This window comes from Pristis pectinata, chromosome 6, assembly GCF_009764475.1.
Source record: "Pristis pectinata isolate sPriPec2 chromosome 6, sPriPec2.1.pri, whole genome shotgun sequence".
Taxonomy (NCBI): domain Eukaryota; kingdom Metazoa; phylum Chordata; class Chondrichthyes; order Rhinopristiformes; family Pristidae; genus Pristis; species Pristis pectinata.
In genome coordinates, this window is record NC_067410.1 from 96,076,774 (window position 1) to 96,102,578 (window position 25,805).

General features: G+C 40.4%; 1 protein-coding gene across 8 annotated transcripts in view; it reads right to left on the bottom strand.

Moving 5' to 3' along the window:
- mecom (MDS1 and EVI1 complex locus) overlaps window positions 1-25,805 on the bottom strand; it is a 358,144-nt gene that overhangs the window by 53,354 nt on the left and 278,985 nt on the right. For 5 of the 8 annotated variants that reach the window (XM_052018370.1, XM_052018369.1, XM_052018371.1 and 2 more), the window contains exons 3-7: window positions 24,323-24,425; window positions 21,399-21,597; window positions 18,796-18,943; window positions 17,528-17,684; window positions 1,493-2,852 (exon numbers count right to left, since the gene is read on the bottom strand). In XM_052018370.1, the coding sequence (XP_051874330.1) occupies window positions 1,493-2,852; window positions 17,528-17,684; window positions 18,796-18,943; window positions 21,399-21,597; window positions 24,323-24,371 (1,913 nt within the window). In that variant the 5' untranslated portion in view covers window positions 24,372-24,425. Of the gene's footprint in view, window positions 1-1,492; window positions 2,853-17,527; window positions 17,685-18,795; window positions 18,947-21,398; window positions 21,598-24,322; window positions 24,426-25,805 lie in introns of all 8 variants that reach the window. The other 3 variants (XM_052018366.1, XM_052018365.1, XM_052018368.1) reach the window with 1 other exon arrangement.

Genomic DNA, 25,805 nt, shown 5'->3' on the forward strand with positions numbered 1-25,805 from the left:
CATCCCGCAGCTCCCCTAATATCATCTACTGCATTCGGTGCTCCAGGTGTGGCTTCCTCTACATTGGTGAGACCAAACGCAAACTAGGTGACCATTTCGTAGACCACCTGCACTCCGTCTGTAACTGCGATCTTCATCTCCCCATTGCCAGTCACATCAACTCCCCCTCCCACTCCATCACTGATATGTCAGTCCTTGGCCTCCTCCACTGGTAGGAGAAGTCCAAACGCAAACTGGAGGAACAACACCTCATTTTCCGTCTTGGGACTTTACAGCCTAACAGCATGAACATCGAATTATTCTACTTTAAATAAATCAAACCCCCCCCCCCACCCAACCATGTCTCTTCTTTTCTTCCCTTTCCTAGCCTCTCTCTCTTTTTCCTCCTCGCCTATTTTTTTTATCTCCCTTCCCCCCATTGGGTGCCTGCCTCCTTACCTTTGACCCATCCCCTGATAGATCCGCTCTCCCCTCCTCCCCCACACCTGCCTATCACTATCTCTTACCTGCATCTACCGATCACCACCTTGTGCCCACCCCGCCTCCCCTCTTTTGTCCACCTATCACTGCTCTGCTTTTCCCTCCCAGATAGTGGGCTTCCCCTTTTCCTATCTTTAGTCCTTAGGAAGGGTCCTGACCTGAAATGTTGACCGCCTGCTTTTCTTCACGGATGCCTGGCCTGCTGGGTTCCTCCAGCATCTTGTTGTTTTTTCCATTATGGCCTGAACTAACTAGTTAGTATCAGACAAACTGAATTATTTATTTGCTCATGGAATCCCTTTTGTGCCTGTGGTTTTCTGCTAATCTTGGCTTCAGATACAGTTACCTGGAACAAGTGATAAATCTATCACATTGCAAGGGCAGGAAGATAATGTTAATTGAAGATGCAATTTTATTATGATTCTATTGGTTAATACAGAGTTCTATTGTCGGAAGCAGGTAATAGGTTGGTTTTGTCACTCTCTGTAATAAAAATATTATCAATATATGAAATTGTAAATATGGGAACAAACAATATTTTAAAATAGGTAATTAAAAGAATTAAAATAAAGCTACTCAGTCATAAACTAGCAAATCCTTAGAGATGCTTCTGGTAAGAGGAATGCAAATGACAGGACAGCTTAACAATCAAACAGTGTAAGGGGATCTAAACAGGTACTATTACTTTAAATGATGGCAATAACGTCATTTATCAAGTTCAGCTACTTCCTATTGCAGTTTACAGCATTTATTATATGGACCAGACAAAGGATAAAATTATCCATGGCAGGGAACTGTTTTACTGGGATATTTTTATCAGCAAGGTACAAGATGTGAATAATGTTAAGTTAGGTTGTGCGTAGTTTTGAAGGACATGATACATATTGGGAACATAATCTGAGAAAATCTGCTAAAATTTCTTTATATTACTTTGAGGTGTGGTGCAATAGTTTTGTACATGTGCACTTAGCTCTAGATAAGATCCCAAAACAAAAGCAACATGTTGTCTTACCTGTATATAGGATCCATGAAGAAAGGGGTTGGTTTGGCATGCTGCAGAGAATGGTCTGAGCTTTTGGCTTGCTCAACACTGGAGCCCCTCCTCTCCCCAAACACGTGATTCTTTCGGGGCTCCACCACGGTGCTTGCATTGGCCCGGCTTCTGCTGCTCATGCTCAGATCAAGTGGCTGCTCTTCACTTGCATAATGAGAAGTCAGTGGCTTTAAGGTCACAGGTGGCATTGGCTTCTCCTCCTTGCGTTTGGTGGTGAGGTCAAAGGGTGATTCGGAATTCGCATTCCTCAGCTTCTTCAGCTCACTGGGTGACTGGGGCTCTATTTTTAAGGGTACAGAACTTAAGTCTCTATCTGGGAATGGGTACATTGGTTGAGAAAAGGCAGGGAAAAATTGAAAAGGGAACATGGAAGGGTATGGCAGAGGCCCTACTTTTTTATCTTGCATGCCAACAAGTCCAGTAGAACCAAAGTACTTCTCAGCAATAGAAGCAATAGCCTTAATAGAGTCATTAACAGCTCCTGTCACTGCAATCTGCTCATCCAGTGGGGGGGAGAAAAGTGAGTGGTTGGAAAATTCTCTCTTATTGTTGTTCGTAGGGACTACTTTCTGGGGGCTATTTGCTTTCTCTGATGCAGTTTTGCCATTTTCTTTATTTTTCTCTTTGTCACTTTCAATGTCACTTTCCAGATCAGATCCGGAGGTCGTCTCTAAGTCGCTGCCACTGGGTGTACTGACATCATCGAGGTCACTGCTCTCTGATTGGTCACTAGTTTTACCCCGTGGCTTCTCCTCAGAAGACTTCTCAGATGGAACCTCCAGGGGTCGAACTTCATCTGAAGATGACTGCCGACTCGCTGCTTTCAGAGCGTCCGGTGTGTTTGGCAGCGCCTGGGATGATGACAACAACTGGCTTTGGTGTTTGGTGTTTTGTTCAGTGCCTGATAGCCCTTTCACCGGTGAGCTAGCAGGTATCAACTGTGGCCTGTGGTAAAGTCCTGAGGGAAACAGACCAGGAAAGCTAAATGGAAAGCCAGGGGCTGCTGGGAAAGTAAGTCCAGCCGGGTGCCTGTTTGCACCAAAATAGTCAGCAAGGCCAGGATTGCTGTGATTCAAGTTAACCAAACTGGACTTCTCCAGAGTTGGAGCATTTGCAAGGGTAATGCCTTGACCAAATAAGCCCCCCGTGGTGAAATGGTTCTTCCCCTCACAGAATCGTCTATGCTTGTTTAATGATGAGGTCGTGCTGAACATCTGACCGCAGTCCTTGCATTTGATTTGTGTTCTGCAGTCTGCATGCATCCTTTTATGGCGGCACAGGTTGGAAAACTGTGTGTATGATTTGTGACAAACTTCACCTGTATATGAAAAATGGAAACATGTCAATCACCACGCACCTCCCCAGCTGGAGCAGAGAGAACATTGAAGTGGTATGGTTAGGGCATCCCCTACACAAAGACTATCTGCAGGAGATATGAGCAATTCAGTGAAATATATGTAGTGTCTCCCAACACCTTTACTTATCAGCCTGATGGATCCATCAAAATCTACACAAGACAAAGTTCATCCTGAAAAAACGTCACACATAATTTAAACACATTGTTTTATGGAGAGCATTCCTGTAACCAGAAAACACAGGATTTTCTCCCTTTATCCACTTTGTAACCCCTTATAAAAGTGCTATCCCATTAAAATATTGGTAAAATATTGGATGGGGGATTGATTTAAGTGGAATAACTAGAATTTAGGGCATAAGTAGGGGATTATTATTGATGTTGCTTACTTTGTCATGCGAATTGTATGAGTAGTTGTAAATGGAACATGAAACACTTTCATTTCAAATACTCTGTGTCGGCATCAAGCAGCAGAGTCAAATACAGAGTATGCTGCCTCAGCAATCTATTTGACATATTTTTGTGGCCTCCAAGGAGGATGAGTATTTTCATTTAAATGAGTTCAAATTAAAGCCAGTTTTATGCCCTGTCTCCCATACCTAGTGGGAACCAAACCAAAATGACAAATTTATTCCAGATAGAACTGAGAGCAAGCAAAGATGTCCCGTACCATTGGATTTAAAAAAAAACATTACTTGCACTTACACAGCCCCAGGTCAACCCAAAGCACCCTACAGTTGATGTGGTAGTTTTGAAGAGTACACACTATTGTAATGTAGAAATTCAGCAGCCATTTTGCACTGAGCAGGTTCCCATAAACAGCAATGTGATATTCTCCATGTAATCAGCTTTGGAGGTAATGAATGAGATATATACATTGGCTAAGAAACCAGAGACAACTCCCTTTCTCTTCAATGCTCCTGGAGTTTTTACATCCATCTAAGAGGACAGATAGAACATTGGTTTGATGCTTTGCCTGAAAGACAGTGACATGGCTGCAATGCACTGTCAGCCTAATGGAACCCAGGTCCCTGAGTTGGAAGATTTCATCCACCGCGCCACCCAATTCCCAGCACCCATGAACACAAGATTTTAACCCGTTTCTGGTGTGTATTTCCAAAGAACAATCTCTCTATTATGGTTAAGTTGGAACTCCCATACCACTCAGTACATGCCTGTATCCATATATACCAGTAGTTATTGCAGCTGTGAATTACATGGTTTGGCCCATTGGAATCACTTGTTGGTGCTTTTGTTCAGGCCTTGTTTAATTTGAGTAGATCAGCTAGGAGGTCATTAAATCTAATTGTATGGCCAAGGTTTCAACTAATGCTGTTGCCTAAGGAAAGTTATATATAAAGCAATGACTTTTCCCTTCTGTGCATGTGAAACTGACTAATTGGAACAGTTACAGCAGTACTTTGCTCTGAATTCCCATTATGCAGTAAAGTACAGTTTTTGAATGGAACCAGATGTTATTCTTCTAAGAATCCTGGAGCCTCAGATGGTATCTTGGGATCTGCACTTGTTAATAATGAATTGTTGCTGTAGTCATACTCATCCTTTGCACATCAAAGAAGGAAAACAATGGGTATTGAGTGCTCTGAATCACTTGTCAACAACTTTTTTTTAACATTTGTAAAAGACTGACAAAGTATCACAATGCAATGATCCCGTCGCTATTTTAAGCAGAAAAGAAGGAAGTTGAATTGAATGTATCCCATCCTGCACTCTTAGTTCCCATGGTCCTAAAATCACGTCCTCTATTTCCCCTCTTACTGTTCCTGATGGTAGCCTTCCTGCATTTGAACGTTTCTCTAACCTCAGCCATTCACATTAAACACTAATGGATAAATAGAAAACACTGAAGTGTTTCAATGATGCCAATGATACACTGAAGTAGGTTGCAAAATGTTATGTACCTTCAATTAAAGCATTACTTCCTATCTACTGATGACCATTACAGAGTACAGAGGAAACTATTAATAAACTGTACAGTTATGTAACATTGCTTCCCTTTGCCTTACTGTTCAAGCTAAATACCTACACAACTTGCAAAGGTTCATCAACAGCAGAAAAGCTAAATTATTCTGCAATTAATGCAATAAAAGCTGAATTAAGCTGAATTCATGTAACTGCTGGTATATATGGATACAGGCATATACTGAGTGGAATGGGAGTTCCAACCCAACCATAATGGACCTTTGAAAATACACACCAGAAATGGGTTAAAAGCTTGTGTAAGCTGATGATTTTAAAAAGCCTGGAATACATGGCTTATAATGTGTGAAAACAAACCATTAAGTGCAGCTGAAAGCAGGGTCATCATAACCTGAGTTTTTTTTTGAGTGTTAGACTTAGACGCTCTGAAATTCAGAAATTACTCATAAGAGATTAGCGCTGGATGCATTCAACTGATTGTCTTGCTGTCAGTGGGGGAGATTTCCTTCTTTGATAAAATTTGGAGATGTATTTTGTGCACTTTTTTCTAGCACTTAAAGATCAATTGCAACCTTCAGTCTAAAATTCACCTGAAAGGGTTATTTTAAATATTAGGGTGCTATACAAACTTTAGGGCAACTTTGCAGGTTCCAATGACATTCAATAAAAGTTTATCTCCAGAAACGGCAGACTGTTTTATCAAGTGCAGCATTTTGGTCCACAGATCAACTAAGATCCTGCTGAATGACTGATCTAAGGATGTGTGTGATGTAGCTCAAGTACTGGATGGCCTCTACCTATTACCATTGTTTCTTCTATGGTCTTGACTGGCAGTGTATTTAACATTCAAATGAGAGAAACAGCACATTTATTTAATAATTTTTTATGAGTGGGACTTATTTTGGTCTGCCCATGTGACCTAATTATGTCTTTTGATGCTCTATAGCTGTTTCATCTATACCATCTGTCCTGATGTGGATAAAGCAGAAAAATCTACGTTCTTCAGTGGAGAGCACGGGTGACAGCTGCTCTCAGCTAGATCAGGACAAATAATTTTCCTTCACTGGGAATAAGAATTAGTTGCTATCGTCCAGTTATAATGTGGGAGCTGAATTACAGTGAAGGTTCATGCTACATTAACCAATTTTTTCCCCTCCTTCCTAGTACTTGTCAGCTTCCTGAGCACATCCCACCATTTTCTCTAGGCTTTGGCACTTCTGTGCATATTCGGTCATGGGTTTGCACCTTTTGGGAAGGTTTTGATCTTATACAATAGTGAGAATGAGCAACAACAAATCAGCAGCTTATTGACTTCAATTTAGTAAAACAGAGGGCTGTAAATTCACTAATGCTCAAAATCAACCTGTGGACTCTCATTAAGGGGAGGAGACTGCTGCCAGATGAATGCAGGAGTGGAAAATCTTGTTTTTTTTTGTTGTGAAATCTTAAAAGGTAGAGCTTAGAAAGCACCATCACTGAATGCTTGAGTTCCAATGACATTGTTCTCTCTGCCATTTAATGGAGGCATTAATTCATTAAAAGTAAATCATATAACAGGTTTGTCAAAATAGGAAATAGAGGAATGGTACTTGGACAAAATAAGCACTTATTCACTTTAATTGGCCAGGTCGAGATTTATTTTCTGTATTGAAAATAAAAATGATTTCAAATTGTAAAATTCAAAACAAAGTTGACATAATGTTATTTTTTTAGGCAGCATAAAAAAGCTAAATTTTGTATTCTCAGGTGGGCCTGATGAGCTCCAGGTAGATTGGGATTTGCATTTTATTAGAGTAGAAGTTGCTTAATCAATCAACTAAACAGCTCTGTAAAATGTGAAGTCACCTGGGTGACTCTAGCCTCACACTATAAGAGATGCTCCTTTAATCCTATCCGTCACTCTCCCGCTCTCTACAACTTAAAGCTAACTCATTTTTTCTCTTTCTCAGATCTGAGGCAGGATCTTTGACCGTATCTTTCCACAAAATGCTGCCTGACCTGCTAAGTGTTTCCACCATTTTCTGTTTTTACTGCAATTGATATTATTCTTTCTTGATTCCAACCAAATTGATACTCCCAATCTTAGGAAGCAAAGATAATTCTCCTTGTGAAATATACAACTTTAAACCATTGATCATTAGCATAAAGTTCTAAAGCACAATCATAAAAGACAAAAGCTCTTTTGAAGAATTGAATTAATTAACAATAAAATGAAAGCTTGGCCAGAGGAAACTCATGTCTTTTCCCATTTTGTACTTGCCTATTTTCTTATATGTCCAGTCACAGATATTTTAAAATAAAGGCTACAATAAAAAAAATTCCATATATTCCTGTTCTAGACAGGTTTAGTCCTTTTAGAAAAGAGTCACTGGCCTATTGACTATGAGAACATTAGAAATAGAAGGGTAGATCGATTGGTCCCTCATCCTGCTCCACTGTTCTATAAGATTTTTTAACTCAGTGTTACATTCCTGCATTGACCCCATATCTCTTGATATGCTAAAACCTATTGATCTCTGTCTTGAATTAAATCAGCAACTGAGCCTCAAGAGCTTTCTTTGGTTCCAAAGATTCTCTACTCTCTGGGCAAGAAATTTATTCTCATCTCAGTCATGTCCTGTACACCTCACCCAGGGGAACCATCACTCCTGTATCTACCCTATCAAGCCTTTTTTGGGAATGGATATTTTAACATTGGGGATGAAACTGTTGTTTCAAATAATCAACTTGTTATAGAAACGTCGCCAATCTAATTTCCATCAATTTAAGGGAAATAACAATAGTTCATCTTCCACAGTGTGCAACTGCTCCAAGATGTCCTTGTGTTAGATTTTATAAGCAAAAGGAATCAACATACTACTCTGCCATTCATTAATGTTGATGCCCAGTGCCAGTTCACACATGTAATGTTTGATTAAATGGAGACAAACATTGGCCAGCTTCATAGTGGGCGGTCAATCCAAAATGAAGTTTGATACTGGGTTGTTAAGTTGACAATCTAATGCAGTCAGTTTAGTTATTTCACTCTGCTTCAGGTGTGTGTTCGCTTTTATTAAGGAATGCTTCTAAACATTAAGGAAGATTTAGTAAAGCTGCACTTGCCAATCATAGATTTGCTGGACAACAATATAACAGAGGCAAGGATAAAGATCTACTGAAATAATTATCCAACCTCTACCATCACTTGCAAAGTGTCAGCCTGTTTAGTGGCTACATCCTTACACCTCTGCTTCTGAAGAAAATGAATTGAATCTCTACTCCAGACATCTGAGGGAGTACTGCACCATTGGAGGTGCTTTTTTTTGGATGAGATGCTATGCTACGGTTCTCCTTCTCTCACAACTAAACAAAAAGGATGCCGTGGCACTATTTGACCACCATCACCAAAAACAGATTGATTGGTATTTATAGCAGATGCACTGGTAGAAGCTGAAGGCTGTGTTTATCTACAAAGCAATTGTGTTTACATTTCGGAGTAGTTCAGTGCAAAGTGCTTTGAGATACTCTGATAATATGGAAGTTATGAGACTGTTAGCCAGGTCAACCTCAGCAGCTTGGCCTCAGTGATTGACCTTCAATGAATATAAGCAGGAGGTAACTATAAATGTAACTGTGGATTATTGGTGTACAAAAAGTGAATGCACGTACTTGAAAATGATTTGTCAAAGATTTTGAAGATGGTATGAATCTATTCATTTCACACAAAATGGTAAGTGATGAGAATCCAGAAATTGTGAAATCAACATGGAACCATTTAATATGTGTATATGACATCCTTTCATCAACTATTTTAGTGGAAGTTATGATATTTCAACAACTGACATTGTTGCAAGATCAGAGCCTGATAACAGTTATATAAGTCATGGTCTCCTGTCACCAGCATTGTCATAATCCTGTGGCTATCATGATAAAGTTATCCCAGGCCAATTTAGTGGACCAGCATGAAGTTTAAAGTCCAATATGCAAATTCCACTCAATCCTAATCCCAGTTCTGATCCTCTGGGTTTTGGTTCTAGCTGGTACTTGTTACATTTTTTGTTCTTTTGTGAGCTGGTAACTATGTGCTAATTCCAGCCCAAATTTACATCACCCATGGATTGAGATGTCAGAGTCAACATCCTGACCCACAATGATGGAGGATCTTAAATTCATCTATTACAAGAAAGGAACAGATTCCAAGTAGTGTATTTGCTGTCCAGTGTTTGAAATGATCAAAGTGGAGGAGGATGGGAGCAGATGTGGTGAAATGTTCCAAACAGTGAGGGTCCCAGAATGAGCAGGTAGAGTGAAATTGGTCCCAACAGTGAAAGGGTTGAGAGCCAGAGGAGATTGGCAGAGGTGCCTAAAGTAAAATTACACACTTGAACCTTAGTTATGCAGAAGGTACAGCATCTGGAATGTACAGCATTTGGATACATTGCCGGACAGGGTGGTATGGAGAGATTCAATCAAAAATTGAATTGGGTAAGGATTTGAATAAAATTGCAAGGCACGGGGAAAGGGCAGACTATTGTTACCAGTGGCACTGTTCTTGCAGACAGCCAGTATGGATTCTATTAGTCAAATGGCCATTTCTGCTGCTACCATTCTAAGATTTGGTGAAATGACATGCGGCAGTATGTGCCTACCTGCAGCTAGGGTTTTCATTCATCTTCAAGTATTGAGTAAACCACACAGGATTACATGTGCACTTTACACAGGATTATACTCCTAGAATAATGAGGAGAAAATGTTTTCTCTTCTGTGGCTGTGAGAGTTTCTGTTTGCAGAAAACCTGCAGAGACTCCCTGGGCATAGGTCAATAGAAGAGCACTGCCCACACAGAGGCAGATTACCTCCTGGATATTAATTTGATCAAGTTTGCAAAAATGAGTAAATCTGTGAGGGGTGTTTTAGAATGAGCCAACAGATTTTCATGCACATAATAACCCTTCCCCAAATGTACTCCTAGTGGATAGAAGGAAATTATTAAAATAAGTTATTAGTTTAAAGGATTATGAATGCCTATAATTATTTTTGGAATACCATGCAGAGTTTCACGGAGGAATATCAAGAATATAAATTAATTATTGATTCCTCAACTCACATACATTGCAGGTTAAATATACAAGAAATTTCTAAGATTATCACAGTGGAGAATTTAAAGAAAGCCCTGCAACAAAATGCTGTTAATAATGTTGGGTATATTGTAATATTACACCTGAGGGTTAAGTGCTTTAACTGATTTTTAAAACTACCGATGACAAACTGTTAATAATACAAATATTTTCTGTCTGTTGACAAACAGTTGATTTTAGCTGCAATTGGCCAGCCATTTGCAGTCATGGTTTTAGTGAACAGTGATCCACAGTTAAGATCTACTGAGTCTTCACAGAAACTGAACAATAGAGGAAATATAATGACAAAAAATGTAATAGAATTGAAGGAGATAATAGGAGCTTCCAAGCACAATCTCGGAACTAGATTCTCCAATGAAAGGTTACTTGTCCTTGGTCACATGATAACCATTGGTCCTTTACAACCAGATGAATACTTGCCAATACAGAGGAAACACTCTTGTGATGCAGTCACACTGCTTTCACTCATAGCAAAGCACCATCTGCGTTAAGGGAAATGCTCAATCAGAACTTTACACAGTCATCAATCTAAGATATAATTTTATCAAAATAAAAGAAAACTCTAAGTTTATATGGTACCTTTTCTAACCTCAGGATGTCCTGAAATATCTTCCAACCATGATGCTCATTTATTTGTTTAGTCACTGTTGTAAACTAGGGAAACAATGCGGACAGTTCACACACAGTTAAATCCCATGAACGATCTCCTGATCATTCATTTCAGCAGATATGTTTAAGGAATGATCATGGGTCAGGACATGGAGAAAACCCCCAAACCTGAGCTCTTTCTGTCAAACAGTGCCATGGGATGTCACACACCCATATGAGGGGCCAAAAATCTCATCCAAATGATGGAAATATTTATGAGAAATGAAAACGCCCTGCAATAATTTTAATGTTTTATGAATCTTGCCTTTCCTAAATGAAAAGTGACAGACAAATTGGGGTAAACAACTATGTGGGTTCAGTGTTCAGAACCAGACAAGGTAGGAGAATCTCTGGAATTCTCCACCCCAGGTAGTTGTGGAGGTTAGACCACCTGAAGTATTGGAAGTGGAGATGGATACATTTTTGAATCATCAGGGAATTTAGAGCTATGGGAACCTGGCACAGAGGAGTTGAGGCCTGGGGTAGATCAGCCATGATCATATTGAATGGCAGGGCAGGCTTGAGGATCCAGGTGGCCTACTCCTGCTCCTATTTTCTTGTATTCTTGCGAGAACATCAAACAGTGAGCCAGCTTAAGTTAACCTCCATGGGCTTCTGCACGCCATGATTCTGTTAGTTGCATGGAGTAGGATTGGACTCACATACAGTCCAGATTAGAGTTGGGGGGAGGGGTGGGGGTGTGGAGGGGGTGCAGGGCTTTAATGAACCAGTTGGTTTTCACCAGTCTGTCTCCTGCTGACAAACTACAAATAAACAGATTTATTCAAAGCAGTTTCACAACTTGCCACCTCTCTATATTGTCAACCAAATATAGGAAACACACTTTCACAACTTTATCTTGGAATAAAGCATTAAACCTTCTAGTTGAACATCCAAGAACTGGTTGCACTGATGCAAGTAAACCCACCTTTCTACCTGGATCAGCAAAAACTTGCCAAGGTGCTTGAACACTGAAGGCTTCAGAGAATGTGGGGAACAAACAGCGAAGGACAGGGTTAGCCAGGATTGTATTGAGTTGCAGAGTGAGGTCAAATGCCATGTGACCTGCTCTTACATCTATTTCTAGTGTTCTTTTGTCCCTTCACAATGGTGCTGCTGTTAGAGCTGCTGCCTCACAGTGCCAGAGACCCAGGTTCTCCCTGCAACTGCATAGATTTCCTCTGGGTGCTCTGGTTTCCTCCTACATCCCAAAGGTGTGGACATTGGTAGGTTATTTTGCCATTGTAAATTGCCCCTAGTGTGGAGGTGAATGATGGAATCTGGGGGGGGAGAGCTGATAAAAATATGGGGAGAATAAAATAATGGGATTATTGTAGGATTAGTGTAAATGGGTGGTTGATGGTTGGTGCAGACTTGGTGGGTCTTTATGACCTAGCACAATAAAAGGAAGTATTCTACTATAACTCCTGAATACAAAAACGTTTATATTTTTTGCCATTATTAATTGAAATGAAACTATAGTAATATAGCCAGGAATTATCATTGAAATACTCAAAATGGCTCAAGTCAAAATCCTCTCTCTGCTTCAATACTTTTTTTCAATATTAACTTGGCAAGTTAGGAATTTGGTACAACCACAGTAGGTGTTCATACAATTACACCAACAAAAGTTTTCTTTCTCATCTCTAAGCAGTTATTCCTGTATTAAAAGTATGACACTTTAAAAATGTTCCTATTTGTTTATCAAATGGTGCATCCGAAACCTTCTGCACAATTAATTAAAATAAATCACTGCAAGATCATTGTGCCGATCAACACCTTACAGAAAATGTATCAATAGAAGTGATTTACCTCCTTTACATAACTTGAGCTCAAATGCCACTTTATAATCCAGAACTGGAGTTCCAAACCTTTCAGCTGCTCTGTCCATTATATATGCACTTAGTCAATTAATAAAGATTGAACTATTTTGCAGGTGTATTTTTAAAAATATTATTAAATTTCTATTTCACAAAAATGATGGCAAAAATAACTGTGTCATTCTGATTAAAAACTATTAAAATATGTAATTTAAAATATATATTTGAAATAAAGACAGAACACATTGCTCAAAGCAGTTATAAAGGTTAAATATCATCCAGCTACAGCACAGGGCAATCTTTCAAAATTAGTAGTCGGACAGACTCTGGGGTTAGAATCAAAGTGGTTACAGTCAGCACCCAATCTGTATAATTCCTGTATTATTCCTCACCTGCATGAACTGTGCTAATATAGATAATCCTCACCCCCCCCCCAACTTTTATTTTCCGTCCCCACTATCCCCAGAAGATACAATGGGCAAAGAAACATAACAACTAAAGATTCAATCAGAAATATAGTTACTAAAAGGGTGGAATTCATACACTCCCACACTTTGGAAACTTTCTGTGTGCAAATTGGCTGCTGCATTTCCTACATTACAACAATGTCTACATTTCAAAAGTTCTCCATTGGTTGCAGAGTGCTCTGGGATGACCTGGGTCCATGAATAAAGCATCTACTTTTTTTTAATGAAGACCTCAATAAGCCAATAGGAACCTGTTAAAAATGATTTCATTCAAAGATTTTTTTTGGACTTGAGCTAAGCATGGAGAAGGGTCTACCATCTGAAACCAAGATATGTTTTTTCTTTTCACAGATGCTGCCTGCCCCACTGAGTGCCTCCAGAAATTTCTGTTTGTATTTCCAACACATCCTCCAAGAGTGACACAGTGGTGCAGCCAGTAGAGCTGCTGCCTCACAATTCTAGTGATCCAGGTTCAATTCTGACTTCAGGTGCTGACTGTGTGGAGTTTGCACATTCTCCCGGTGACAGATGAATTTCCAACCACATCTCAAAGAAGAGAGGATTGGTAGGTTAATTGGCTGCCTTAAATTGTGTAGATAAATGTAGAATCTGGGGGAGACGATGGGAATATGGGGAGAATAAAATGAATTAGGGTAGGCTTAGTGTAAATGGATGCTTGGTGGTCTGCACAGACTTCGTGGGCTGAAGGGCCAGTTTCTGTGTTGTATCCCTCTATGACTCCACCTTAGTCAAAATGATAGTAGGTTAAATGACATCAGGCACTCCCAGTATCAGCCATTCAATCCCTGATATTATCTGAGGGCCAATAGGTAGACAGCAACACACTAAAAAGACAGCTTAATTTTTATGATCAGGAAAGCTTGCCTGCTTTATTTAATGGGGTCTTGTTAATTATCAGAAGGTGAATAATAAACATTAAAAAAATCAGGAATTCAAATCAATTCAAACAACAACTTCCCTTTTTCCTGATGTACTTTTTGGAAACTCAGATATTTAAGTATCTGTCAAATTCCCCAGTGTGCAGGCAATGTGTGGTTTGCCAGAGCCACATGTGGGGATAATATTAGAAAGCTTGCAGCACTCAGCTCCATGTAGTCTTTCAGTTTCACACTTCATTGTTTCAGTCGAACTGCTCCCCATTTTCCCCCTCTCTAATTTCTAAATGTTCCAGGCATTACCACCTGACAAGCTTTTCATCACGTTCAAATGCTGTAGTGTACCGCAAACCACAAACCACTTTGTAGTATCAGGTCCATCTGATGCCAGTGTGCTTTGTGAAGTAATTTTCTGAGAACACAGTAATTAGGCAGTACTCAGGGGCTGCATATTTGTTGCTTATTAAAACAAATTAAGTTCTATTTTGAATTCGTTTGGCCCATACATCCATGTGGTTTCCATTCAGTGGCTTTACGTTTTTTTTGAACAAGCTAATAATTACTTTTTTGTTTTATTATAGTTAAAGGATTTTTTTCTGTTTAGCTAAGGCAAGATGCAGTAATAAGAGACTGTTGCTGAAAACAGGCCTAGCAGGAGGATATACTGAGTGTATGTGTGTGGGCCTTTTAAATAAATGACTACGGGTGAAGTCGAGGAGAGCAAGTAATACAATACAATGCTTGAACAATATAACTCCACTCAGTACAGCTGGATTACCAGACAATTTGTAAGATCATTACCTGGCAGTGAATAAATAAAAATCAATTGTAATATCATTTGATAGCTTTACGGTGCAAAGAAAAAGATTAACACAGGTTTAATCTCTTGAAAGTGCAGAAGTGGGATCAAATGTTGTAAGAGGTGCAATGATTTGTTGACAACATTTCTACCTCTGTTTTTACCTGAATTAAATAATTAACGGGCAATAAAATTGGAGAGTGAATGGTGCTCAAGCTAGTTTAATATCCATTTCTTAGCCCTTAACCAGGGATGGCCCAACTCTTGCTGCAGGGTCACACTCACTGAAAACAACTCTGGTTTTAGCTAGGTTAGCTGATCTTAACCAGGACGTTAACAAGACAACTACATCTGGTATCACTGATCCATTGTTATTGAGGAGAGAAAAAAAATGTCCAGATTTGTACTGGAAGGCACACGTGCAGATATCAGGTGAAGGTAGGATCTAATTATGACATTCTCTGCAATCAAAAAGCCTGCTAACACTCAGCAGATGGCCTCAAGCTTGAGTAGTTACTTAGGTGGGAGAGTAGTAAAGAATTATACTAAAGTATGAGCCCATGGTTCCAGAGGAGGAACATAGAACATAGAAAAACACAGCACAGTACAGGCCCTTCAGCCCATAATGTTGTGCCGACATTTTATCCTGCTCTAAGATCTATCTAACCCTTCCCTCCCACATAGCCCCCTATTAGCCCCCTGAGGTTGAATATCGGGAAGAAAATGAATTTATGAAATAAAAACTGTTTAATAAATGAAACTTGTGCAAGTTAAACAAAATGCACATTCTGAAAGAGTAAACTATTAAAGGAAACTCCCATAAGACTCATATGGCTTACCAGCTGCTGGCTGGTTCATCCTGATCTCCATTTTGTTCCTTGATGTGGATCCACCAATCTGATTACAATTGCTTCAAGCTACTATCCAAGTTCACACAGTCCTCTCCGTCCACTCAGAGCAGAACTGTGGCCAGAAATAGACATAAAGAGGTTCCTTTTGCTTCACGGGATGTTGCGCAGGGTTTGAGCATTCCAGTGTGCACACAGTGTACAACAGGCACCCAACTTGATCACAGAACCTGTGCCCAGTAGGCATTCTGTTAAACTAATTATATGGCTGTAATAGCAGGAGATGGACTGATAACAGAAGTGTAGGTTTGCACAGGTGCATTGACAATTCATAACTAACATTGAAGGGATTGCTTCTCCAAATCTCTTCAAAAGCAACAGCACTGGGAACTAGTTGCATTTATAAGTGCCTTCAATGCAAGCAAAACGTCCTACACTATTTCACAGAGACAAATGGGAAAAATGTTGCGCTGAAGGTTAGGAGAGGTGGCAAAATGCTTGGTCATAGAGAATACCTTTAATATGAACTTAATGGTGTAGAGACAGAAGGAAAACCAAAAAGGTTCAGAGAAATTCCACAGTGGGTAGTCAGTGGTTGTAGATATAGGCACCAACAGATCGAGGGAGGGGAGGAGGAGAGGTGCAAGTCCAGATTTCTAGAGCCAGAGGAAGAGTCAGTATTTGGAAGAAAAGTTCGAATGGATTGGGAACATTGTGGAAATGAAGGCGATGGAAGGATTAAAAACAAGGGAAGGACACAGCTCCTGGCAGGTCAGCAAGGACTGCCACAAAAGAAGGCTTGACTGGGTCTGGGATAGGAAGCAGAGGTTTTGCAAAATGATGTTAATGGCAGGTGAAAGATGGAATGCCAGCCAGGATGTGTTGGAACAGTCAGGAGCTTAATTCTGGATGAGTGGATGGGCTGGATGAGGTGGAAATGGCTGATGTTACAGACCTGATATTGTAGATCAGCATTCCAGTTCACAGTAAAAGAGGACATGTGGTTGAAACAGGTTGGTTCAGCCTGAGACAGTGGCTAAGCAGTGGGATAGAATTGGTGGTTAGGGAATTCTATGGTGGGGCAATAGACAGTAGCCAAAAAGTAGTAACGGGACAAGTGTCACATCCCTTGTAACTTGCTCCATTGTGTGACAAGATCATGCCTGAACTTCTTCCTCAACTCCACCTTCATCCATACCCCTCATTTCCGCTGGATTCCAAAGATTTATCTCAGCATTGAATATATTCAACAACAGAGGAGCCACAGCCTCCTGGGATGGAGAATTCCACAGATCTACAATCTTTTGAGTGAAGAGCATTACACCTGACCTCAATCCTATACATCTGACATCATACCCTGAGACTGTACCCCCTACTCTAGACTCCCTACTAAAAAAAAACTCTCAGCATCTCCAGAACCTTATATTTCAGTGAGATACTCCTCATTCTTATAAACTCCAGATTATATGGGCCCGTTCTACCTAAACTTCCCTCTAAGATAGTCCTTGTATCCCAGGAATCCATTCAATAAACATTAACTGCACTGCATCCATTGCAAATATATTATTTTTCAAACCTGGAGACCAAAACAGCACATGGTGTGGTCTCCCTAATATCCTCTACAGTTGCAGTAACACTTTATTATGCTTAAGCATCTGGCTTGCCAATATCTAATGGGAGAAACTCATCAGTTCATCCCAGAGAAGTAGAGAATGGATTCGAACAGGATAAAGCTACATTTATTCTGTCTAAATAAGGCACAGAGAGCATCTTTAATCTCTTCACGAGAAGTTTCTCTATGATCCACATGCATGATGAACTATATCTAAGCTTTTTATAAACCTAGAAACTTGAGCACCAGCAGAGAATCTCCACCACTGGTTTCGGCTGCAGTCAAATCCAGCTTCCACTAGAGAAAGCACTGTAAATGACACTCCTTTGATGACCAACTGAGCTCTTGGCTTACCAGTGTATCAGCAACAACATTTCAAGGAAATAAATGAAGTAAACACAAGCAAGCCCACATACACTCTTCTGTTCATTCTTTCTGTGGTGAAGTCACTGCTACCTTAATTAAAGATGAGAATAAACAGGGGGACTCACAAATGAATGGCTTGACGCTGCTGTGGATGTGCTTGTGCTGCTTGAGACCTGAGGAAGTGGCGAATGTCTTTCCACATTCCGGACAGGCATGCGCCCGAGCACCAACATGCTGTGAGCGAATGTGTCTCTGCAGATTGCTGGGGTCTGTAAAAACCTGCTGGGAAACAGTAAAGAAATCTGATGCAGGGAGATGAAATATGGAGATCAAGGTACAGTTTTACAATCAAACTCAGAAACCAGTTTCTATAAGGAGCACTTTATTTTACCTTTAACTTGACTTAATCTTCAAACTCTATTTAGTTTTCCTGTTTGACCTATACTGTGGCTCCAATAATGTTTATCTCAGTAATGATCACTAACACACAGATCATTTTATATCAGGTTTTATCTAAGTAATGCACAAAGGAATCAGACTTGAAGCATAAAAACTTTGAAAATAACTGGATTTTATATACTGTACCATCCAGTCTATCTTCATCTGAGAGATGATACCACACTCACAGCACGTAAAGCTACAAGCCACAGATCTTTGATTTTCCACCATGCACCACCATTAGACACTGCCTCCTACTGGGAGAACAGATTTTTTTATTTTTCAGTGGTCTTCATTGATCCAAAAGTCCCTGCAACTAATGAAAATGGCAGGGTCTAGGGAATCTCATACCTTGAGTCCCAATTTTTCCGTGTTCACCCCTTCCTCCATAATAGCGGAAGTATATGCACCAGGTGGCCTATATGGCCTTTAGCTCAGCTCAGTGGAAAAGATCCTGGTGTTGAAAGGGAATGATGTGTATTTCAAAAAAAAAACAATCATTACAGGGATGAAGTATAATTGATCAAAGCTGAACTTTACACCAAATAAAACACACTTGGACAGTGTTTGTGGAATTATCGACAGTGAGTCAGCCGTCTCTCTCTCTCTCTCTCTCTCTCTCTCTCTCTCTCGATTTCAATGGATATGAAAACCAAGGAGATATAAAACTGGCTGCTGTTTCCCACCAAAACTTACTCTGACCACCAGGACTCTTTGACTGGCTGGGTGCTGAAATCTACTTTATAAGGAAAAAAAATCTACTCTTCATTTTATGGTCGAGACGAAGTGTGCTGGATTTCTGGAAATGGGGAAAGTGAAATGACTTTTACTTCCAGCTCTTTGAAAACAATTTAAGAATTATAAATGAATTCTGAAAAGTCATATTTTTATTAATGTTCCAGTCCTCCTTTCCTAGCCCGATTATGACATGAGGAACTGGAACCCTTCACCATACCTTGGCGCAGTTTTCACATTCGTAGTGCTTGCCACTGTCGTGTGACATCTGGTGACGAATGAGATTCGACTTCCAGTTGAAGGCTTTAGGGCACTGGTCGCACTTGTATTCTCTCTCCTCCGTGTGCGTCAGCAGGTGTCTGTCCAGGCTGCTGAGTCAGTAAGAGAGTGCCCATTACTTCCATTCTCTCTTGCTAGGACAGCCTCTGCCTTACTTGGACCCCACAAGGCTTTGAGCTCATTATCATTCCCAGTCTAAAATAAGTAACGCAGCAACTTAAAAAAAAATTGGCCGGGGCTCTATTGTTCTGTGAGTAATATTTCCCTCAATTCTTTGCCTTTCTTAAAGACTGTTGGATCATAATGGGGCTTTGGCCCAATGCACCCTGGCAGTTTAAACCACAATGCCAAAGTATCCATTCTTTATTTCCAAGCTCAGTTGTGATGAGTGGTAGGAAGCTATGTTACTGCGGAGTGCTTGATTGCCAAGCTTGATCTTGTCTAACCCAATTTTGTACCTGGAGATTTCCTGGCAGGAGTCACTGATGAAAGTTAGGGGTGGATCCTGGTTAGTTGAGGCCAATTGTAGCATGTTCCCAATCAACTTCAGTGGTTTTATTTCTGATCAATGTGTTTACTTTGGTATAGTAACAGCAAGCCATATGTTGCCAAATATTTGTGCATTTTGGTGGCATATTTCACGTGTCCACATATTCACAATAACTCTCAATTAAGCATAAGTATGACAAAGGGAAAGTTGTTTGGGTTGTGGGGCAGGCTAAGTTAATTAAGAGATAACGTCCCTGCACCAGTCAGACACAGCTCCACTGAACAGTTACATGTATGGCAATCTCTGAGGTGCTCATGTACTCTCTAGTATTCCATCTTTCCTTGAGCGTTTTGCCCAGAAATTTGAGTGCATCCTAATGGATGGGAGCAGCAGTGGCATGTCAATGAATCTTTGACTGCCACCCCTATTTGAAAACTTCTTTGGTCATCAGGAGTAGGAGAATAGGCCCCGCATATTATCAAAACCACAAGTATGTTGCCTGGTCTTCCTTCCCAAGGGCAAGATCTGGACAGTCAGCGCCTATTGAGGGTTGAGTATGTAGGTAGTGGAAGGGTGGGATGAAAATCAGCGCCTGGCATTCCAGAAGTATGGGGAAGGGGAAATGGATCAGGAAATTGGCATTTTCATTGGGGTGAGGAGTGTGAAGAGAATTGTAGGGTCAAGTGGGACGGAACATCGAAGAGGTATTGGGGACTAGAGATTGAAGGGGAAGGGGGGTTGGTGCAGGTTTTGAAGTAATGCTTAAGGACCAAGATAAGTCATTCATTTATACAGTATGCACCCTAGTCCGTACTATAGTAAACTGCCGCAAAACAACAAATTTCACAACATGTAAGTCAGTGATAATAAGCCTGATTCTGATTCTGATACTGTGCAGGTCAACTTGTCTACCCTGGGCATGCCCAGCAATGGCTACCCCCACAACAATGTGACCCAAATTCCCTGTAACACTCCAAAAGTAGCATCGCATTGGGAATATTGTCATTCCACGTCGCCCGACGAGATATCCTATCAGAGGCACAAGAGTGACTCACATCAGAGTGACACAAAACCAACACAGGAAATAAATGAAATCAATTTTCTATTGCATAATACTAAATAATGAACATTGTACACTTGAATTTCTCAGCATCTAGCTTTGGGGGGCACTTTTTCCCGTGAACTCTACTAAATATTAAAGAAAGAAACATAATTCAACCATTCCCAAAGAATTAATTCCAATGAAAATACCAGCATAAGCTAGAACTGTCAGTCAACATTGTCCCTGTGACCAGGCCCCGCCTGCCTCCTATTTATCAGCAGGAACTGATCCTGGTCATGCCAACACTGTTGACTGACAAGTTAAAAGGTGAAACAACTAACTTCACATTCCTGTAGCTCAAAGCTTGCAGGCGGAACTGAAAATGGATTGTTTTGGCTCAGGGCAATAGAGAAAGACTCAAAACGTAACTAAGGAAAGGCCAGGTCTGGATTTAATGTCGAGCAGTCAAAAGCACTGGACTTGCTGTCAAAATTAGTGGTGACATTGCAGAACAGAATACTTACTCCACACATTTTACCAGCAACCGATGTGAATGAAAAAAGAATATCCTTCAAACTAGTAAACTGATAAATAATAATTAGACTACAAACAGTAATGAATAAGACAGAAACTTTGCTGGTGATTTTTGAGGCCTATAATTTATCTGCTTTCATCGTACTATTGCACTTTCATCCTGTTTGTTTGACACATATGCCGTCAGCACATGGAATAATCCTACGGTATAGCATTTGTTTTAAGGTTGAAAATTCCAAAGCTCTCTTTTCCTGCACATTTTACTATGAACACCTGCAACAAGATAGGACTTTGCGGCTTTTTTTGTCAAACATTATGGAGAGACAATAACATTTATTGAGGTCGCTCAGAGGGCAAAGCTTAGTTACAGGATTGTGCTGAGGAGAGTGACATTTCCCTTTTGCCTTATTGGCATCAGGAAGTGTGGTACATTGAGTCTGCCTACAAAACAGAACCTGCATTGAATTGCAGTACTCACCTTTGAGCATCTGGGTAGACTCCATCACACTCCTTACACTCGTGAAGTTCATCTTCACCATTCAGCTTCGGTTTGAAGTCTTCATCTACCATGGAGAATGCGGTGGGGGAACCGCTGCAGGTAAACTTCTGGTGGTCCAGCAGCTCTGCTTTGCACTCAAAGAGCTTATTGCACTCATCGCAACGATACTCACGCTCCTCTGCAGCAATGAAACACTACTTCATAATCTTGAAACCAGATTCAACTGAACTTTAAGACTTAATAACTCCAATTAATTATTATCAGTGCTAAGTGTGGTAAAGTCCACCTTACTGTCAGGAGAGTCAACTAATGACATCACATGATACAGATTTTATATGGCATTAGTCAATAATCAGTTACAGATGGCCTATGAATAATAATGGATATCAGAATTGCACAGTTCATGGTCTACCGAACCATCCCTGGTCTCCCAAGTTCAGGTTATCATCAACAGGAACCATTTGCCTTTTCACTTTCACACATTAAGCGCGCAATAAAGGCTGAGTGATTGTAATTTAATAAGATTCATCTTAGAGATTCTAATACTGGGCCTGGTACAAAATGAATAAAGAATTTTTCTGTTTTCTCCCATTTGTGATGGATTGGGATGGATTGTTCTATAATCAAGTCATTCCTTCAGCTGTTTCCTTCATATAGTTTGAACATAATTTAGCCAGAATGACCAGCAGCACAAAAACAGCCACAAGGCAGATATGTTCAGTCCAGGAAGAAATACTGAAATGCTTTATGGGACCAGTATTCACAGGCTTATACCACAGACATAGTAAACATTTCAAAGTGCCCCATAGGGCTGGTGAATGCATTAAAACACCCCAGAGGACCAATGATGTTATTGAAGGCTTACTGTGTCTCTACTCTACCTTTCAATGCTCTCCAACCATAAATTTCAGGTAAATTTATCACATGCTAAGTGAGCTGGATTCTCTTGACAATTCCTTCATCTTCTTCCCAGAAGACGTTAATCTCAAGTTAGCAAAGGTACTTTCAGTGACCCAGCTCAAGCCAGTCCTTTAATATCTGCAAGTTCTGTTCTTAAATCCTGGAAGCCATGGAAGCAATGGATGGTTCTGCTGGCCAGCCCTACATGGCAAAGTGGAATTCTCCACTGGATCAGGCCAACTTTCTTTACAGTTTAAACTTAAGTCTGGTGCCAGAGCTCATTTCTCTTTGACCCTTGCATTCCAAAAGACAAGAGGACATTAAAAAAATAAGAAACTGAAGGAGTTGATTATACAGCCACCTGAACCTGCTCCATCATTCAATAAGGTTATGGCTGATTATTCACCTTTTCTATTTTGCCACCCTTTGATCCTCGTTTCCTCCAACTCTCTAAGTGCCCATCAATCTCAGTGTCGCATGTACTCAATTATGGAACATCCACAGCCTTGGAGGTAGAGAATTCCAAAGATTTACAGCCATCTGTGTAAAGAGACTTCTCCTTGCCTCAGTACTAAATGGTCAACCCTTTATTCTAAAATGGTGCTTTCATTATATTTCCCTGGTTCAGGATCAAGCATCTCTCTAGGGAAGAGAGCCAATTATTCTGAGCAATGTCCCAGCAAACTGTACCACCATTGCCTTACTGAAATAAACTGCTGACATTTTCTTTGTCAAGACATGATTATGAACAGATTTGGGGTTGAGGTATACCGTGCATAGTTACAATAAGTGTGTTTTATTGCAGAGATTTTTTTGTTCTTTCACGGTCAATGTGCTTTTTCTTTCAAAGTGACATTCCAAAGACATTTTCGTACACAATAAGAAATTAGTTTGACCCACTTCAAGAAAAAATAGCACATCTAATAAGAAAACATAGACTTCATATGGTAACAATGGGAAGGAAGTCAATTTATTACACGCAGCGACTTACAAAACAGGCATTTACTGCCAGGATCAATGGCTCATGGCCCTTAATATCTCCAAGAATGTTTCTTATGAAGAAGAGAATAGACCAACTGAGTGCATTGTGTCAGTAACGTATGCAAACTGCCAAATACTTGATAATTAATCTTCTGTTTTCATCCATGGTGTACAGGGTACTTAAAATGCAACTTCAGGCTCAAGAGTAATATTTTAATCCAACCGCATGCAACATCAAAAGGGGCAGGCATTCCTGGCTACTGGGAGAACAAAGAAGGAAAGTAGCTACAACTGGCAGCAGCACTACACACTCTTTCTACACAACCGAGATCATGCTACTGAGGACAAGATGTTCTACCATAGCTGTGAAAAGAGCTGAAGAGTTCATGCCCCTTGCATCAGAGTGGATGAGTAAGTCGATCTCAACTCTGACAATGCCTCCTCTTCCTTTCACTAATGCAAAGTCTTCCAGACCACTAGATCTTCTCTGCATCCCATCAAGTAGCTTTGGATTGCAATGAATAATGTGATTCCGCTGACAAAATATCTTTTTAACCAGCTTTGGCACAAAGAAAACACAGCAGACATGATAAGTTAACCCTGGAAACTTACCCAAAATCCATTAAAGCAAACAGAGAAAAACAAAGAAGCATTTAGCTTCAATCTAGCTCAAGGGTCCCTAAATAATCACGGCAGAACTGAAGAAAATAACTCACAGAGCAGATAATACGTTAATAAAATTTGCAATATAGAAACAGGAGCCATATGCTCCAAATTCATTGTGGCCACAATGCTGCTGCAATCAACACATTTGTCACCTTTACTGTGTTCTAAGATCATGAAATTAGTACGTTTGGTAAACTACTTCTCTGCTTTTCAATTGTACAATGATAGCTCTTCTCAATGATCAGCATTTCTGACCGGGGACCAGGAAAAAAAACATTTAACAAGTCAGGAGATGAGGAAACGTAACCACACTGGCAGTGGGTTGAGGAATTCAATGCAATGCAACAGTTACTCACCGTGTATCTCTGGAGCCATTGTTTCTTGTGGGTAGCCTCCACTCTTCATCAACACCAAGAGCTCCTCCCCCGGGCTGATGTCTCGTATAATTCTGTAAAAAATCTGAATAACAAAAAACACAGGTTGCACTAAGTATGAAGAAAAGAATTATGTGACTGACTGGAGGAGGTAGTGACGCTAATCTGACATCGCTCTGCTCTTCGCTGCCTTTTACCTAGCCTGGGGTACTGGAGCCTGATGCTCAGATGCAAAGTACTTTTTTGCTGATTTGCTGCTTATTATCAAATGCCCACCAGCTCCACAACCACATCTCACTCCTCCCCACAGACTATCAATTCTGCTGATATCAGGGTCATAGCTTTAGTTAATTTTAAGAAGGCAGATTTGCAATGTCAGACTTGCATCTGGGCAGTTGGTTGAAAATCTATCCCACGATGCTTCACAACACAACCAAAACAAGAATTCACATGCAGAATGAGGATGCTGAGCTGGCATTGGGATCAGTGATGCATGAATTCAGAGAGGTGAGTTCTGCTCTGTGGAATCAGCACCGCTTTCTCAACCAACACTACACAGGTATTAGGTTGTTCTATGCGATGAGTCTCTTTGTAAGTGAAACATACATAGAACTTAACATAGCAAGTTAGAGGGTGCATCATAAGAGGATTTAACTTTATGAAAGAATGGGACGAAGTGGATGGAAGTGAATAGTTTTGTTCACGGGCACAAGGTCCTGAGAGAACTGTAAGGGAGAGTAGGATAAACTTCTTCACTTGGAGAGCAAAGAGGTTCTGGAATTCATTTACAGGGTTAATGGTTAGGCCAGAAACTGTATCAAGATCAGATAGGGTAGGTGGATGCAGGAAAATAAGTTGAAGGTATCTGGGAACAGGGTGTGTAGATGTGATTAGAACTGTTTGCTCACAATGACATGGTCTGGTTAATACAAATGGCAAGTTTTCGTGCTGAAATGTATCTGAAATATCATTGAAAGTAAATACTTATTTGGCAGACACCAGACCTCTGACATAGATATGCTAGAGTGATGGTTAGCTCTGTTCTTCAGTAAGTTTTGATGCCACACCTGAAAGCCAGCCTGCTAACTGATCATCCAAGGGCTGAAGCTGTGCTCTCACTCCTGAATAGCCCCAAGATCCTAGTGGAAAAGGAGATGGACTGGGTGTAGGCTGCAGGGCAAAATTTCTTGTGTTGGTTTGCAGGAGAGGGGCAAGGCTGGCACTGTGCTCTGGCAGAAGTTGTTGACAGGAATGCACATGGGTCCTGCCTGGGAGAAGCTTAAGATTTGTTAATACTTCAAGATGTGATGGTGCCTTCTGGCTTTTCCAAGCGTAGAATGGGGAGAGGGGAGAGACCAGGCTGTTTTTTTCTTTCTGATGTCTTATTAGGTGCCCTGAATATAACTGCTGCTCTTGGCCATGCTCCCCATTCTAATGAACTCCCTTCAGCATAAATATAACAGGT